Source organism: Mixophyes fleayi, chromosome 2, assembly GCF_038048845.1.
Source record: "Mixophyes fleayi isolate aMixFle1 chromosome 2, aMixFle1.hap1, whole genome shotgun sequence".
Lineage (NCBI taxonomy): Eukaryota > Metazoa > Chordata > Amphibia > Anura > Limnodynastidae > Mixophyes > Mixophyes fleayi.
In genome coordinates this window covers 62,822,827-62,839,069 of record NC_134403.1, presented here as the reverse complement: position 1 = coordinate 62,839,069, position 16,243 = coordinate 62,822,827, and the positions used below count along the sequence as shown (strand labels likewise).

The following is a 16,243-nucleotide window of genomic DNA, read 5'->3' as shown; positions in this document are numbered from 1 at the left end:
GTGGCGGTATGCGAAATGTAATTGAATGGAATGTTATAGTCTTACAATGAAGGCAGTAGAAGAAGTGGCGGTATGACAAATCACTGTATACAGCCCCAATTCCACCACTGGTTAGTGCTATATAAATAAACAAGAATAATACAAACTGTTAAAGAAAGGCAGTGCTGATATTGTTCTCTGACACTTATTAAATCACTTGTAATTTAATTGAAGAAAAAAAATCACAGTGCTGATTTAAAAATGCAAAAATAAATGACATATATTCTTAAATGCAGCGCTGCAAATTCTTGTTTTGAAAACACCTCTCACAGCTGCTTATTATTTAATTTGGATTTTCTTCTCTGTACTTTGATACAACGTGTGTAGCTTATGGCACACATGGACCCCTTAGAGGCCATTTACAGTACAATAAATGAATTGCTGTCTTGGCCCTAGTTGTCCTGCCAGGTGCAGGTCCTGGCACAACGTTACCAGCCTGGGTCACACAGCAGCTGCTCAATGACTCATGTCACTAAGTGGGCAAGGAGTCAGCTCTCCGCCAATCGGAGCTCGGGGGTGTGGCCTGAGTTTCACAAGACGCACTCAGCATATGTTTAAATGGCAAGAGTTTGGCGCTGGCTGGAAGTATAGAGAACTAGTCCGATCTGGAGTCACACAGTGCAAGGTGACAGCAGCAATCTCCCGAGGACTAACCCTGCAGCTGGATACATGGTCATGGCTCTCAAGGTGTGCATCGTTGGATCTGGCAACTGGTCAGTATGTGCAGACTGATCACTGTTACTTACAATACTGTGTATGAATAGCTCAGAGTCTGTGGAAGGGATCAGGGTATAGGAGGTGGCTCCCTGGTTAGGAGGAACTACAATTGCCCCATACAAGAACTTGTGATTTTGTGCACTTGACAGAAACGCTATTGTTTATTGTCCATTCAACAGGACATAATCTGCCCACAATAATATACATGCTGAGTTGTGTTTCCCACAAATCCTTTTTCTGTGCAGTTACCCGGCTATTATATCTAGAACACGCACATATTATACATATGTACAAGTTATCTAGCAATCATTGATGTTTTAAGTATGTAACCATTGACTTGAAGCTATTAATTTACCCCCAGTGCCCGTAGCCCACGTTGCATGGGCATCACGTTGGCACTCTCTGTGCCCAGCCTGATATCAGCTTATGTGAAATTCTTATTTGAGTATAAAGTTCTTGATCTTTATACTGGCCAAGCTGCACTAGGCTACTGTAAGCACTGTATATTCCTCAGCTTTGGTTATTATCTCAAGGATATCTTATGTGCTGATGACATAACCTCTGCACCATCATCAGATGTGCTTGACAGAGCAAATTCCAACTTCAAACAAGCTATCCTCTTACCACAGTACAACTGGTGGCCTTTAACACTTGATTAGCACTACAGCCCGATTTCCTGTTTTCCTATATTAAGCTCTATATTTTATGTAAAACTTGGGAACATATATAAGATTTTAAATTGAATTGCTCTTAGAGTTTTATTAGAGCATGTTTTAAAGCAACCAAATAAATTGGTGTTTCTGAAACTTTACTGTTACCTACAAGTCATAAATACTAAAAAGATCTTTATTTTTAATTGGATTCTGGTTCTGTCTTAAATGTCACTCCCAGGGCTAATGAAGTTACATTTTTTTTTAAATATACCAGTGCACAGGACCATGGTTCTGTGTGTATGCACTTAATTGAATGTAAAACTTTGAGGAACTTATTAGGAATTATAATAGTTGAGAAGTTGTGGTCATGAAGGATGTGTTTGTCCTGTGCACACCAGGGGGTAAATGTATTAAGCTGAGAGTTTTTCGGCAGGTTTGAAAAACCAATCAGATTCTAGCTATCATTTATTTAGTACATTCTACAAAATGATAGCTAGAATCTGATTGGTTGCTATAGGTAACATCTCCACTTTTAAAACCTGCCAGAAAACTCTCAGCTTGATACATTTACCCCCAGACCTCCTGTCTGAAACACAATTGCACCATGTTTTTTAGATTGACTTTTTTTTTATTTCTTAAAGAAGCCAACTTAATGTACTTAGTGCTCCATCCACCAATTGGTATAATTATGGGTTTTCTCCCATATACAGGAGCCTCACAGTTCCCAATAAACTCACCCCTGCCAAAACTTACAATGGCCAACACCCTGGAGAATATTAATGCTTACAGCAGTGGATCCCAAAAGTTCACAGGTCGAGGCACCCTTAGGGTCTCCATCATATTTTCAAGGCACCCTTAAGTCAAAATTATTACCAAGTAGTCCTCCACCATGCTTACCACTGGCCCTGGCTGTGGCACCAATGTGAGATCGCTGCGGCAGCCCTGGGAGCCACGGCGCACAATTGTCAGTACAGATGTATCAATCGCACTCAGTGTACGGCACAGCGGCACTGATTACTATATTCATTCAGTTTTTCATGGCCAAGTCCTCGCATATCTAAATAATTGGCAGAAGTCCTTCTTTAAGTACTAACAGACAATGGAGTATATTTATGAAAGGGCAAAAAGCCACATTGGCGTTGAAACCGGGTGTTTTTGCCGATGATAGTGCTTTGTCCTGTACTTTAAGGGGGTACCACAGATGATGGCACCTGGCTAGTCTGGTCATATTCCCTGAGACTGCCCCGGCTAAGTAGTGAGATAACTCTTACCGCTCTGGGCCTGGATTACAGAGCTGAGCTGAGTATCGAGATTTTATTGATAAATTGTGTCGATAACAGATTTTTTATTGTTGCCATAATGAGAGGCAAAAAAAAATCATTGTTATGTTAATCAATAGGCCCCCGAAGGCCGGTTTTTATTACAAACCAATTGTCACTGTGACTAACGTAATGTATAATTTGTCATAGCAGGATTGAGTGTACCTCTGACACTGAGAGAAGTAACCTGTTACTAAGTACATGTAGGAACGCTAAGAGACACCGCATTCTTTTATAAACAACACTGTGTGAGCTTGTGGACACAACACCGCTGATAAGGCACAGACAACCTTGGACAAACCAGTTTACACCATAAATATTAGACGGTAGCTGTTTATGGAAACAAATAGTTTTGTGTTACAGGAAAATGCTTCAGGGCTTGTTCATATGTGCTGGAAAACTGGGTAAAACACGTGAAACTAATGTGCATGTTAGTGATGTGTTTTCACTTTTTCCCATTTTTGTTCTTAAATATTAAACCCACAGTTTACATTTTTTGAATGCAGTGATGTGAACTGCGCCATCCACTCTTATTTCATGTATATTTGATGCAATTTCCATGTCTTTATTAACATGATAAAAAATTATAGAAGTGAAAGAATCTCAAAGAAGTTTGTATCAGAGGTTTAACATGTTTACACAATAATTATTATATATGAGATTTGTGCACATCCCTGTATAGCAAAAAATCACTGGAACAAGCTTAACAAAGATGTTATATATTTGAATAATATACAAGTAGTATTAACATACGTGTCATAGACAAGGGATGTAATGAAACGCTAAAAAAACCCGCTACAAATGTGTATAAATTGTGAGCTCAGGTATCATTGCTTATAATTGGTAAGTTATGTCATTCCTTCAGAGTTCATTCCGAAAACAATGTGGCTGTATCACTTAGCAATAACTTATTGCATACTTGCTAACTCTACTGAAATGTGTGGTAGGTCTCCCGGGCTCCGGGGAGAGTAGGGCATCCTCCCGCATCTGCCAACTTCCTTGTGAAATTGGCAGGATTATAGCCGCAATGACGCGATTCTCAGGGAATCGCATAATTTTGGCCCTGTTCCCCGGTGTAAAATGTTATGTATGCGTCATTATGTCACGGGGCGGGGCCGAAAAGATGCCCTTTGCTAAGCCACGACCCCTCCGCCCATATTCCCACTTCAAAAAGTTGGCATGTATAACTTATTGTATAAATGTACTTCTATTAGTGGCACAGTGCACCTGCTGTATATAATTGTAAGTATTGATTTACTGTAAATGGCAAGTTGTTTCTGTAACGTTTGTGAAGAAAGGAAATCCCATTTTAATTAAGCATTTGGTGAGTAACACATTCTTTCAGCTTGAATGAACAGCATGGAGTCGTCATCCTTTGAGTTAGAGATATAGGAAAACTATATGCATAAAAAAAGCAGCCAAAGTCATTTGGGAAATCAAATTGTAAATTATGTTAAATCCAAGTTTAGAGAACGTATTGCGTCCTGATGCTAAATATTCTGCCTGTTTTAACCTGTATTAAATGTCCCTGGTGAACGCACTTCGTCCTGCTTTGACTTCCAGTTTGGCAGAAGAATTCAAGACTTGGCTATAGAGGTGCTTGGCCTTGGACCGGCTGCAGAACATGGTCGAACCTGTTTGACTTTCTTAATATTTCAACATGTTCCTGTATCCTGAGTTTAAGTAGGCATTTGGTTTAACTTTTACCTACATATTGTAACCCACATGTACACTAAAGTAGGTGTATAACTGACATATATAGACAGTTCATGAGATGTCTAGTCTGAAATATAACAGATTTGGTGGAATTCATATAATATTTAGCATTGGTGCTCACTAGTTTGTAAACATAACAATGATTACATCTGAAAAAATGTTTTTTTTTAGCATACTGCCAGCTTTTATATATTTAAGAATCCTGGTTTTCTGAAGATACCTTTTCTAACAACATTTTTTGAAAAGAAATGAACTAAGTCTGGTTCATTAATAATATAGTATTTCCCGATTGGTTTACAAGGTCTTCGGTGTTCCTATATTTTTTTTCCCATCACATTAATGAAGGGACTTATCTATTTGATTGGTTTGTTAAATGTTTTCCATCCAGTTGTTATGATTGGTCATGGCGTAACCAATCAGATTATCAGAGTATCCACTGTCTCCACATCTCTGGCCATAGGTAGACAACTATTCATTGCAAATGTAGTGTTGCTGCAATTCCTTTTAATGCAGCAAAATTGTGAAAAAGGAATGTTGTTCTTCTGTTGACCAAGCTAAAAATGCAAAAAGCTCTTAGTATTCACAGGTTTAATATAAGTCTTAGTGGTTACAATCTTAGATGTACCATGTAAAACCAAATCCAGAAATTCTATCTTATTTTATCCCTGTTATGAGTGAATTTGAGATTATAATCATTATGACCAATAGTTTGTAAAAAATCAATTAACCTCCTCCACAAAACCATTCCAGACTTGTATAATTTATATAGTATTTGTACAGTATTGTAGTTTTAAAAAGATTGATATTGCAAAAATTATGTTCCCAACTGCCCATGAACTGGCAAAGCTGGCAAAAATCATTCCCATAGCCTTCCCACATAGCTGAAAATAAAAGCTATCTAAAAATAATGACGTGTACAGATAAAAATTATTACTTCACAGATAAAATCTTTATGATTCTTACTTATGCCCTATTTATTAAAATCAAGCGATAGGACTGTTTTTCTATTGCCACTTATCACAGTGATAGAAAACCACCTATTATCATAATTTATCAATCCGTTATCAAAGCTGAGTGATAACTACCTCAGCAGTACTGGCTGCTAGTGGTAAGGCTTAATGTACCACTGCATCGGACCTGTCGTAGTGGATATGTGCAGGTGTAACCTACTTCCCCAGTTCACACATGCGCAGTTTAACTCTGGATCTGTCCTTGCCTGGTTCACCTCATACCTTGCTAACCGCTCCTTCTCTGTATCAACGTCTGGCTCCTCCTCCTCCCCCCACCCTCTCCCTGTTGGAGTCCCGCAGGGCTCTGTTCTCGGTCCTTTACTCTTCTCGCTCTATACTTCCTCACTTGGCGCTCTCATCTCCTTCTTTGGTCTTCAGTATCACCTCTATGCTGATGACATCCAACTCTACATCTCTTCACCTGATCTTTCCCCCACCCTCCTCGCTCAGGTTTCTGACTGTCTCTCCGCCATCTCCTCCTGGATGTCGGAGCGCTTTCTCAAAATCAACATTTCCAAAACTGAACTCATTGTCTTTCCTCCTCCCAACCACCCATCCCACCATGACCTCTCCATTGTCATTAAAAACACTACCATCTCCTCTGTCACCCAACTCCGCTGCTTGGGTGTCACCCTTGACTCCTCTCTCTCTTTTGCCCCCCACATTCATTCCCTTGCCCAAGCCTGTCGCTTCCAACTACGCAACATCGCCCATATCCGTCCCTTTCTCTCTCAGGAGGCCACCAAAACCATCATACACGCACTCATCATCTCCCGCCTGGATTACTGCAACCTCCTCCTCACCGGCCTCCCCCACTCCCGTCTCTCCCCCCTCCGCTCTATACTCAATGAGGCCGCAAGACTCATCTACCTCTCACGCCGCTCCTCCTCTGCCTCCCCTCTCTGCCTTGCCCTACACTGGCTCCCCTTCCCCTACAGAATTCTTTTCAAACTCCTCACCACCACTTACAAGGCTCTCTCCCACTCTACTGCCCCTTATATCTCCAACCTCCTCTCCATTCACACTCCCGCCCGCTCCCTGCGCTCGGCCAATGACCGTCGCCTCTCCTCCACTCTGATCACCTCTTCCCATTCCAGAATCCAGGACTTTTCCAGTGCAGCCCCCCTTCACTGGAATGACCTCCCTCGCTCCATCCGCCTCTCTCCCACTCTGTGCTCCTTCAAACGTGCACTCAAAACTCACCTCTTTCTCAAAGCCTACCAACCATCCACTTAACCCCTATTTCCTCCGCTCATTCTCCCCTCTCTCCCATTGCCTCAACCTGCTCCTCTTGTGCCTGGTCTGTCAACCCTTCCTTAGGATGTAAGCTCGAATGAGCAGGGCCCTCTTCCCTCCTGTCTCCTTGCCTGTTCTTCCGCTCCGTCTCTACTGTATGTTCCTGCCCGGAGATTCTGAAGTATTGGTATTTTATGTTTATTGTTCTGTACTGTTTTACCCTGTATAGTCTACTGTTTGTACTGTGTACGGCGCTGCGGAAATCTTGTGGCGCCTAACAAATAAATGATGATAATAATAATAACTGAAAGCCTTGGAATTTCAATTACAAAGATAAAGAACAACATATGTTTTAAAATAGAATAAAATATTTTAAAAAAATATATATATATTTTAAAATAATGACCATGTGAAAAAATGATTTTTTTAAATAATGAAGCATTTTTTTCATTGAACCTCTTCTGTTATCACCATCCTAATATACCTGTACCATTGCGAACCTTGTTTATTAAGCTTTGTATACAGAAGCCTACGTTGGCGAATCTTATTGCTGATGGGGGCAACCACCGTCGATAACTCTGCTGTCACTGACAGTGACTCTTTGAGTGATAGGGCTTTATTCTATCTCCCATGAAAACACCAATTTACGACGGCAAAAGGGCTTTTCTCAGTTTGATAAGTAGAGATCTTAACGTAGGATCAAAATGTAAAATTTTTACAAGCTAAAATGCCTCTCTGGTGTTCTATTGAGATTTACATGGTTTGTGCTTCAGTTGTTACCCAAAATAACTTTCTTGCCATATAACAATTTCAATTAGTTTAAGAAGAGCTCTGGTACCTTTCAAATATAATGGCATTTCCACCACATACTTTTTTAGAAAAATATCCACATATTCAGAGGCATCTGCAGTCTACAAATTAATACCAGTAATGATGAATTTTTGGAAGTTTGTACAAAACTGTAATAATTGCATGAAATTGTATACTGTATTACTATTTATCAGGGGAGGGCTGGCAAATTTTAGGCCAGGGGCAAGACTACTCAGCAGCGTATTATCAAAGGGCAAATGCCTCCCTACCCCTCAGCCCAGCCAGCCACTGCTATTCATTCTTCTCAACTTCTCAATGATTATGCCTATATTAACTTATTAATGCCTATATCAAGTAATTTTTTAAGGACATGACCAGTCCATCAGCAGGGTCTTTTGGCAAAGTTCTATATGCATTTCATTGCTTGGTAACCTATTAACTTCTATAATATAGTCTTCTTTATTTACAATGACTATGCCTCATTCTTGCCTGCCCAATATCCAATTCTTTATTCTCCATGAGAGTTGCAAAGCTGGTTTCTCATTGGGTGTTAAATTACCTTAGAGGTAACTTCAGTGTCACAGAGATCTATATAACTGCTCTCCCCCCTATACTCTGCTTCTCGTTACCAGTCTGCTAATTGTCTAATCTGTAGTCCTTCTCCCCAACTTCTTATTTTATCACATCATTTTGTGGTTTGCTGTGACCCCCATTGTACGGCTCCATATAAATACCTGGTAATAATAATAGTGGTCCTTTACCTGTAGTCATGTACACTTTCCTTGGTAACGTGCCGGTCATGTCTCCACAGGGGATCCGCCATCGCGAAGATTGTGGGGGACAATGCGGCCCAGCTCCCTCAGTTTGATAATGTGGTGAACATGTGGGTCTTTGAAGAATTAATAGCAGGGAAGAAACTAACTGAGATAATCAACACTGATCATGAGAATGTGAAATATCTCCCCGGGCACAAGCTTCCAGCCAATGTGGTAAGTCTGCAGATTTGCTTTTCTGTACTGGCTTGTGGATTTCCAGTCATTAGACCTATGTGACACTGCTACTTTTGGGTTATGTAGGAATATGGGACACATCTTTATTATTTTTTTATTTATGTCCATAAACCTACCTCAAAATGTTTTACAATGCAAAAAAACAGGAACAGGCCTTCCTGGGAGTACCCTGGGCACAGGGAAGTCCTGTAATACAGGAATAGTAAAGAATTACATATAAAAAATCATATAATTAGATTATTTCACATTTTTAAGACAGACTTTTTATGTTTTTGTTCTTTCAGATATTTATATAGCGCCAATCATATTACACAGCGATGTACAGAGAACATGTAATCATTCACATCAGTCCCTGCCCCATTGAAGCTTGAAATCTAAATTCCCTACTATACATATTTCTCAACTGTCTTGATTGCAACGGGACAGTCCCGATTTTAAGGGACATGATTGTCCTGCAGGTAGGAATGTTGGGGGAAGGGAGGTGTCTGGGCAGCCTAGCGCTGCAGCCCCCTGGAGATATGACCATGCCCCCATTGTGCCGTGGCCACACCCCCTTTGTAATATGGCCACACCCCCTGTCGGGGACAGACATGTTGGGAGGTATGCACGCACAGACTAAGGTCAGCTTTGTCAGAATCCAATTAACCTAACAAATTGTTTTTGTACTGTGGAAGAAAACTGGAGCTCTCAGAGGAAACCCACGCAAGCACGTGGAGAACATACAAACGCCACACAAGTAGGGCCCTGGTAGGAATCGAACTCATGACTCCAGCGCTGTGAGGCAGCAATGCTAACCACTGTGCTGCCGTGCGTTTCATTCAGTGGCCCGCTGGCTGCCAGAGGCCCAGCATGCATTAACCTGTGTTCTCCAGCCAGCTGCTCACAATTTCACTTAGTCTTTGTTTTGTAAAGCAGAGAATAAGACTGAATGTGAGCAGATGACTGCCGTGTCATGTGACTTCCTCTGCACACTGCAGCGCATGCTATCGGAGGAGGGGGGGTTAGTGCGGTGTATTCTGCACCACATGCTCTCCCTCTCTCCCTTATAAGGCTGTATTTAATTTTACTTGTACATTTTTATTTGGTCATCTCTAATTCAATAACCAACATAACCTCCTTCAACAGTTCTTTGTGTAGGTGTAAAAAAAAAAGTATGATTTATATATTGCATTTCATAAACCGATATCTGGTGTGAAGTTTTCAGTCTATTTAGTTATGCTCAGCAGAAAATGAGGTCAAAAGAAATTTATTGCAAGACATTGACCTGTGTATTTGTATTGCTTTGATCCTGTGGAAAATTAAACTGCTAAATGCTCATTCATTTTGGTTTACCAGGCTGCTCTGTGCACTTTCAGATTTCCATCTGTCTCCGTATCAGTCTTCCCACATAACACATTCCCAGCCAACCACCAAGTTTCAAAATAGTCCATATTAAAAGCTCCACTTCCCCCTGACTGGAGTCCTAGGGGCTGTCACATTCAACCATTTTTCCTGGGGCTCTATCTGTTCTTTATAGAGCTAGAAACCCTATTTTTCTAACCAAGAGACATTTAACTGTGGCAGAGGATTGGTGTCAGCGGCATGTGGAGGCAAATGCTTAGGTCTGATTGGCATGTGGGGAGGCTTCAGTGGAGGAATTGTGGAGAACATGTGGGTTCTTGGGCTTGGGAGGGTCTGAGGTCATGTGATGGCATTTTATAGCAAGTGGTGGTCTGGGTGCATGTGGTGGCATTTAGTGGCAAGTGGGGGGCTGGGTGCATGTGGTGGCATTTAGTGGCAAGTGGGGGGCTGGGTGCATGTGGTGGAATTTAGTGGCAAATGGGGTTCTGAGGCCATGTAACGGCATTTAGTGGCAAGTGGGGGCTGGGTGCATGTAGTGGCATTTAGTCGCAAGTTGGGGTCTAATAACATGTACTGTAATTTTGGAGCAGGTGGGATGTCTTATTGGCAAATGAGGGGTATGTGGGAGCATTTTAGGATGAGTAATTGGGGGTTTCAAGGTCATTTTGGGGCTGTTTTTATATTCTCAAAATAATCGGTAATGTGCTGTCCATGTGATGGTTGTGCCCCTTGAATTATGTCAGGTTACCATCACTGATTTATGTCATCATTCCTTAGTGTTATTGTCCTGTTACACACACAGCTCCCTATGGATACAGTTGTGTGCTATGCAAAATGCGCAGCAGAGTTCTATTGTATTCCAGGGAAACCCAACCACTCTGACTGATACTGTCACAGCAGAAAGCCAGATAGATAAGGCAAAGTATTCTATATTCTGCTACAGGAACAGTTGAGAAACAGATCATTATATATATATATATATATATATCATACTTGCCAACTCTCCCGGAATGTCCGGGAGACTCCCGAAATATCCGGCAGACTCCCGAAATTCGGTTCAGTCTCCCGGGCTCGTTGGCATTTCTCCCGCATCCTGGATTTCACAGAGAATCGCGTCAAATGACGCGATTCTCTGTGATTGACGCCATTTTGGAGGGCGGGAGGGGGCGGGACGAGGCCAATTGCGTCATTTTGGCCCCGCCCCCCGCGACGTAAATTACGTTTTCGTGGGGGGGCGGGACCAAAATGACACGTTTGGCCTCGTCCCGCCCTCCAGTCACGCCCCCTCTCCTGGAAACTTGTTTCCGAGAGTTGGCAAGTATGATATATATTAGTAGCAAAGCAAACAATATCTTGTGTTTGGAAAGCTGCTATAGCGGACAGGATAAGAGATGGATAAATTGATGCATGGTCAATGAAAAATGACAAGTTTCCATACTGATCTGATGCAGCGTTTGTGAAGACTTAGTGACAGTGGCTGCTGTAGTACTGAGGGCTCTCTTCTCACACTGGAAGTTCCACCATCTTGTTGTTGCTGCTGCTCTGTGGAATGTGTGGAGGGAACGGTGTAGGTCTCATACTGGTTTTTTTTTCCTCCTACCATTATTTATATATAAAGCACAACTAAACCCTGAAAGTGAAATGTTTCACATATGAACCATGAAGGTAAAGTGCACTATCCAGCGTCAGTCTGACATTCCACGCAGCACTGTTGGAGCAGCATGGGGGCGTTCTGCCCTAAACTGGTGGAGTGTCTAGTGGGTGAGAAATATATTTACAGTTACATACACACATATATTTCCCAATATATATATATATATTTATTTATAATCTTCTATTATTTCTCTGCTATCAGACTTTTTTATGTAACTGTTAGCACAAAGAGCCATGCTGAATAATGTAGAATTACATATGTAAAAGAGAACATTAAATTAAACTATAACTGCAGCTTCCTTCGCTCCTAGAGTATTTATTTTGTGCTCATCGTGAGTTATTGAATGCTTTAATATGCAGGTCATTGTATGTTATCATTTACTAGTCATTGCAGGCAATGGTATCAGGAAATATAGGCAGTAATAAGCTTGTATGTATATATTACACATGCACCTTGAAACTACATCAATGGCAATTATTGCAAGTATTTACATACCAAACTTGTTTCCCTATGAAGTTTACTAGTTCCCAACATTTTGGGAAAATTTGTGGATAAGTTATAGTTATTATCAATTTTGCTCTATGCATTAAATACATATTTTGATAATATCTGTCTGGCCATTTAGTAGCAGTTAGGAATTGGAGCTTGTCTTACAGAATTACAGCGATCACTGTGAGTAAATAGAGGGTGATGAGAAATGTCTTGGTTTTAGTCTAAGAATATGGATTTAGTAAGGCATGTAATATCATATATAATATGTTCTGCATGTCATTTATAATATGTTCTGCAGAGTAATAAGTTACTTGATCACACATCTCATTTATGAGATATAACTCTTTTTCATTATCCAAACCAGTGGTGTAAGGGGGGGTGTATACGGTGGTGTGTCATACCACCACTTCTCCTACTGCCTTCATTGTAATACTATCACATTCCATTCACTTACATTCCCATTACAGTGTCCATACCACCACTCCTCATTTCCACTTTGACCACTGATCCAAACTAAATAAAGATTACCCATAAACACATGTTTTTTTTTAATAGACCAACTTTGTTTCATATAGAAATGAATTTAGAGGTGCCAAGAACTAGTATTTGGCAGTACATGTATTAATGCTGTTTGTAAATCAAGCGGATGATCACTGTCCTTATTATTTAGCCACACCTCTTTTCTGCAATGATCCAAAACAAATCTGTAGGATGCAACATACTAGAATTAATGTATTAGATTGGATAGTGACAGTGCTATTTCAGTCATTAATAGCATTGTGAAGGATCCCTCCATCCTCCAGCACTGAATCTGATTCTGGAGGCTGACAAACAGAAGTCTGCACTAATTGTACATACTAGGTGCCAGCTTGTCCCAGATACAGCAATCTGAACAGCTGTCTGTGACTGGTGTTACCTTAGTTAATTAGCAATGAATACACCTTTTCTGCCACCACGAAGGATTTATTATGGTGTCCTTATGTTCACCAGAACCACTTATTAATGTTTCACACGTAAATCGCATACATATGTAGCATGAGCCTCCCTGGGGTTCGTAAATTTACAAAGAATCAGGGAGAGTACACTAGATAAAATATGTTTAATCTGAAAAATGTTTCCAAGGCTTATTTACAAAAATGTAATAAACAGACACACATTAGGTTGCACAAATGAGTTTCAGAAAATAAAATAGGAAATAAAACCAGAATCCCTACTTACAAGTTCAGGAATTGGTGTGTGAGGAGTACACATTGAGGAGAATGGCACATTTCAGTCGTGGTAGATCCTCCTCAAAGAAATGGACAATCTGATGTCTGAAACAAGGGATTTTTAAACCATTTCTTGTTGGGCTCTTCATCTACAACCTTAGGAATTTTATTTTTCACCTAAGTTAGATGGATGCCTAAAATGACAGAGTCCCCCCGCCCCCCCACCCAAGTAAATTATCTATCATTAAGATATATGTTTGGTCAGTCAGAGAATCTCTCACCTCTGCTCTTTCTGCCTGGCTAAGCCTAACTCCTCTGCATACACAAACTACTCAGATCTGTCTCTGGGCCTGGCTAGTTTCAAAAGACCATTGACACTTGCCTAGTTCAGACTCAGGGCAGTTAACAAAATGCACTTTGAAAGGTTACAGAAAATATTCAAACTGTTATACATAAATTCAACAGAAAATAACAATGTTATTAGATATACTACATATTCACCACACCAAGACGCTGCTAAACTGAAAAAAAGCAGGGATCACTGGAGGGACTGCTGCACTAGTGACGGGAGAGGGGGGATATAAAATATAATCTTGTGAGTGGGAAACCTCTTTAAGGGTGGGTAGAAACACACTGGTGGGGTTGCAGGACTAAAAATGTATGTTTGGCAAAACATTTTATAGTGTCATTATACATTCTGCAGTATAACACCCCGCTTCATCACACATCGTCCTTGTATAATGTATATAACACTGTACCAGGGAGCGACATTCAAAATCATTTTACAATTTCCACTGGTTCCTACCTCACTATAAAGAGCTGTAATAAACTTAAAATGATTCCAAGAGCAATCTCGTCAGGTTACATAATCTCCTTATTTCCATATAAGGCTTGTTATGATAAAACTACATTTCACTACAGTCTAAGAGATTATCAAAACCAACAAGGCCATTTTATTGCTCACTAATGCAATGTGACCTTTGCCCTGCATACATAAAACCTATTTATTACCCAAATGCCATTTTGTGCTTGGTTGGCACTGAGGTTGTACAACAGATGAAGGGAATGTATGTATGAATGAAAAATAAAGCAGGTGAGAAATGAAAATCAGAATACAGAATAAATGGTGACTTAATGTCAACCGCAACAGAGGAAAGGGACCTTGGAGATATAGGGGTATATTTACTAAACTGTGGGTTTTTAAAAGTGGAGATGTTGCCTATAGCAACCAGTCAGCTGTCATTTATTTAGTACATTACTGGCCAACCTGTGGCTCTCCAGGTGTTGTGAAACTACAAGTCCCAACATACCCTGTGCTGTCGGCTGGATATCTGCTGGCAGAGCATGCTGGGGCTTGCAGTTACTGAACACTTGGAGAGCCATGAGTTGGTTCGGCCTGATTTGGTACTTTCTACAGAAAGACAGCTACAATCTGATTGGTTGCTATAGCCAACATCTCCACTTTTTTAGTAAATATACCCCATAGATTCAGATGATATGAAGATATGGGAGCAGTGCAGTCAAGCAGTGGGACTATACATGGATGTATAGGAAGAGGTAATAGTAGTAGGAAAGTGAAGTTATATTGTTACTTTATAGGTCACTGGTAGCATCTTGATTACTCTGTACTGTTCTTCCCTAGGTCCAAAACAAATTAATAAAACAAACTATTCAGACAAGGGATAATAAATGGTGCAGGGGCTGCATAATAAAACTTATCAGGAAATACTTCAATAGCTCTACAATTCTGGAAGGTAGCTTTATAAGGGGGCTCCCATTCTGTGCTTCAGTCATTTGTCAGTGTTGATCTGTGATGATTCAATGGAAATTATTTAATGCTGTTAAAATGTATCTTTTCAAAAAAGGGAATGTATTTTTTTTTTTTTTCCAATAATGGTTTTTATTAAGCTTTTAATTACAGGGTACAGACATAAAAGAAAAAGTACACATTTTAAAGAACAAAGGGTGAGAGGGGGAAGGTAGGGGGGGGGGGGGAGGGAGGCAGTACAAATCGATAGGCAGTACAAATCGATACATGTCAGTAGCATAAGAAAAATAAATAAAAAAGAAAAAATTGTATAAATCCCAACATCGTAATAAATTACCAATTGTTGAATATATAGCCTGGGTAACCACTTCCAGATATTACTGTGACATATTGTGGGGGGGCCTCGAAGCGGTTGATTAAACTGACGTTTTGGAGACAAATCTGTTCCAATCAAACCATATGATGTGGGGAGATGAGGCAGAAGAGGTGTAGGGTATTCCCATGGTTTCCATGTCGCAGCTTAGCTGGACCTTAGAGATTATTTTAGATATGGAGGGTAACGTAGTTGATTTCCATGCTTGGGCTATCACTGCACGGGTAGCTATAAAAATGTGGCCTATGACATATCGATCCCCCAATAAAACTTGTGGAGGGAAAAAGTGTAGAAGTGCTACTTCTGGAGTATTAGGGATCAGAGTTCGGGTGACCTTAGCTACCAAGATATATACCTCTGCCCAGAGAGCACGTGCCACGGGACAACTCCAGAAGACATGGAATATGTCCCTTATTTCCCCACATTCACGCCAACAGGCCCTAGTCTGGGCTGGCCACATTTTATGCAATCTATCAGGGGTCATATAAAGTCTGTGGAGCAGCTTATAGAGCATCTCCGTGTGGTTCAAACACCTCGACATTCGATGGGCAGTCTGATAAATTCTATTCCATTGATCCGGTTCAAATTCCCGGCCAAGATCTCTCTCCCAGGCTAATTGTGAGGGGGCTTTCACCGCCTGTTGCCTTGTGTTGAGGTGAGTGTACCAAAAGGAGACAGCTGCTTTGTTAGTTCCAGTTGAGAGTCTGGAAAACAAGAGGGCTGGAGGGTGTTGTAAGGGGGTGTCTTGTGTGCAGACTGCATGTAGCCAATGCCTCACTTGGAGATATTTATAGAAATCTTGATATGGAATTTGGAATTTTTCCCTTAAATCAGAGAAAGATAATAGGGATGTGTCAGAGTAAAGCTTTTTGACAGTAGTAATGCCCCTTGAGCACC

The 16,243-nt window shown here is 40.7% G+C and overlaps 1 protein-coding gene across 1 annotated transcript in view; it reads left to right on the top strand.

The window, feature by feature from the left end:
• Nucleotides 1-592: 592 nt before the first annotated feature.
• The window catches only part of GPD1 (glycerol-3-phosphate dehydrogenase 1), a 41,015-nt gene continuing 25,364 nt past the window's right edge, over nt 593-16,243 (top strand). Inside the window, exons 1-2 of the mRNA XM_075199119.1 lie at nt 593-752; nt 8,312-8,489. Of these exons, the coding sequence (XP_075055220.1) occupies nt 709-752; nt 8,312-8,489 (222 nt within the window). The 5' untranslated portion in view covers nt 593-708. The remainder of the gene's footprint in view (nt 753-8,311; nt 8,490-16,243) is intronic.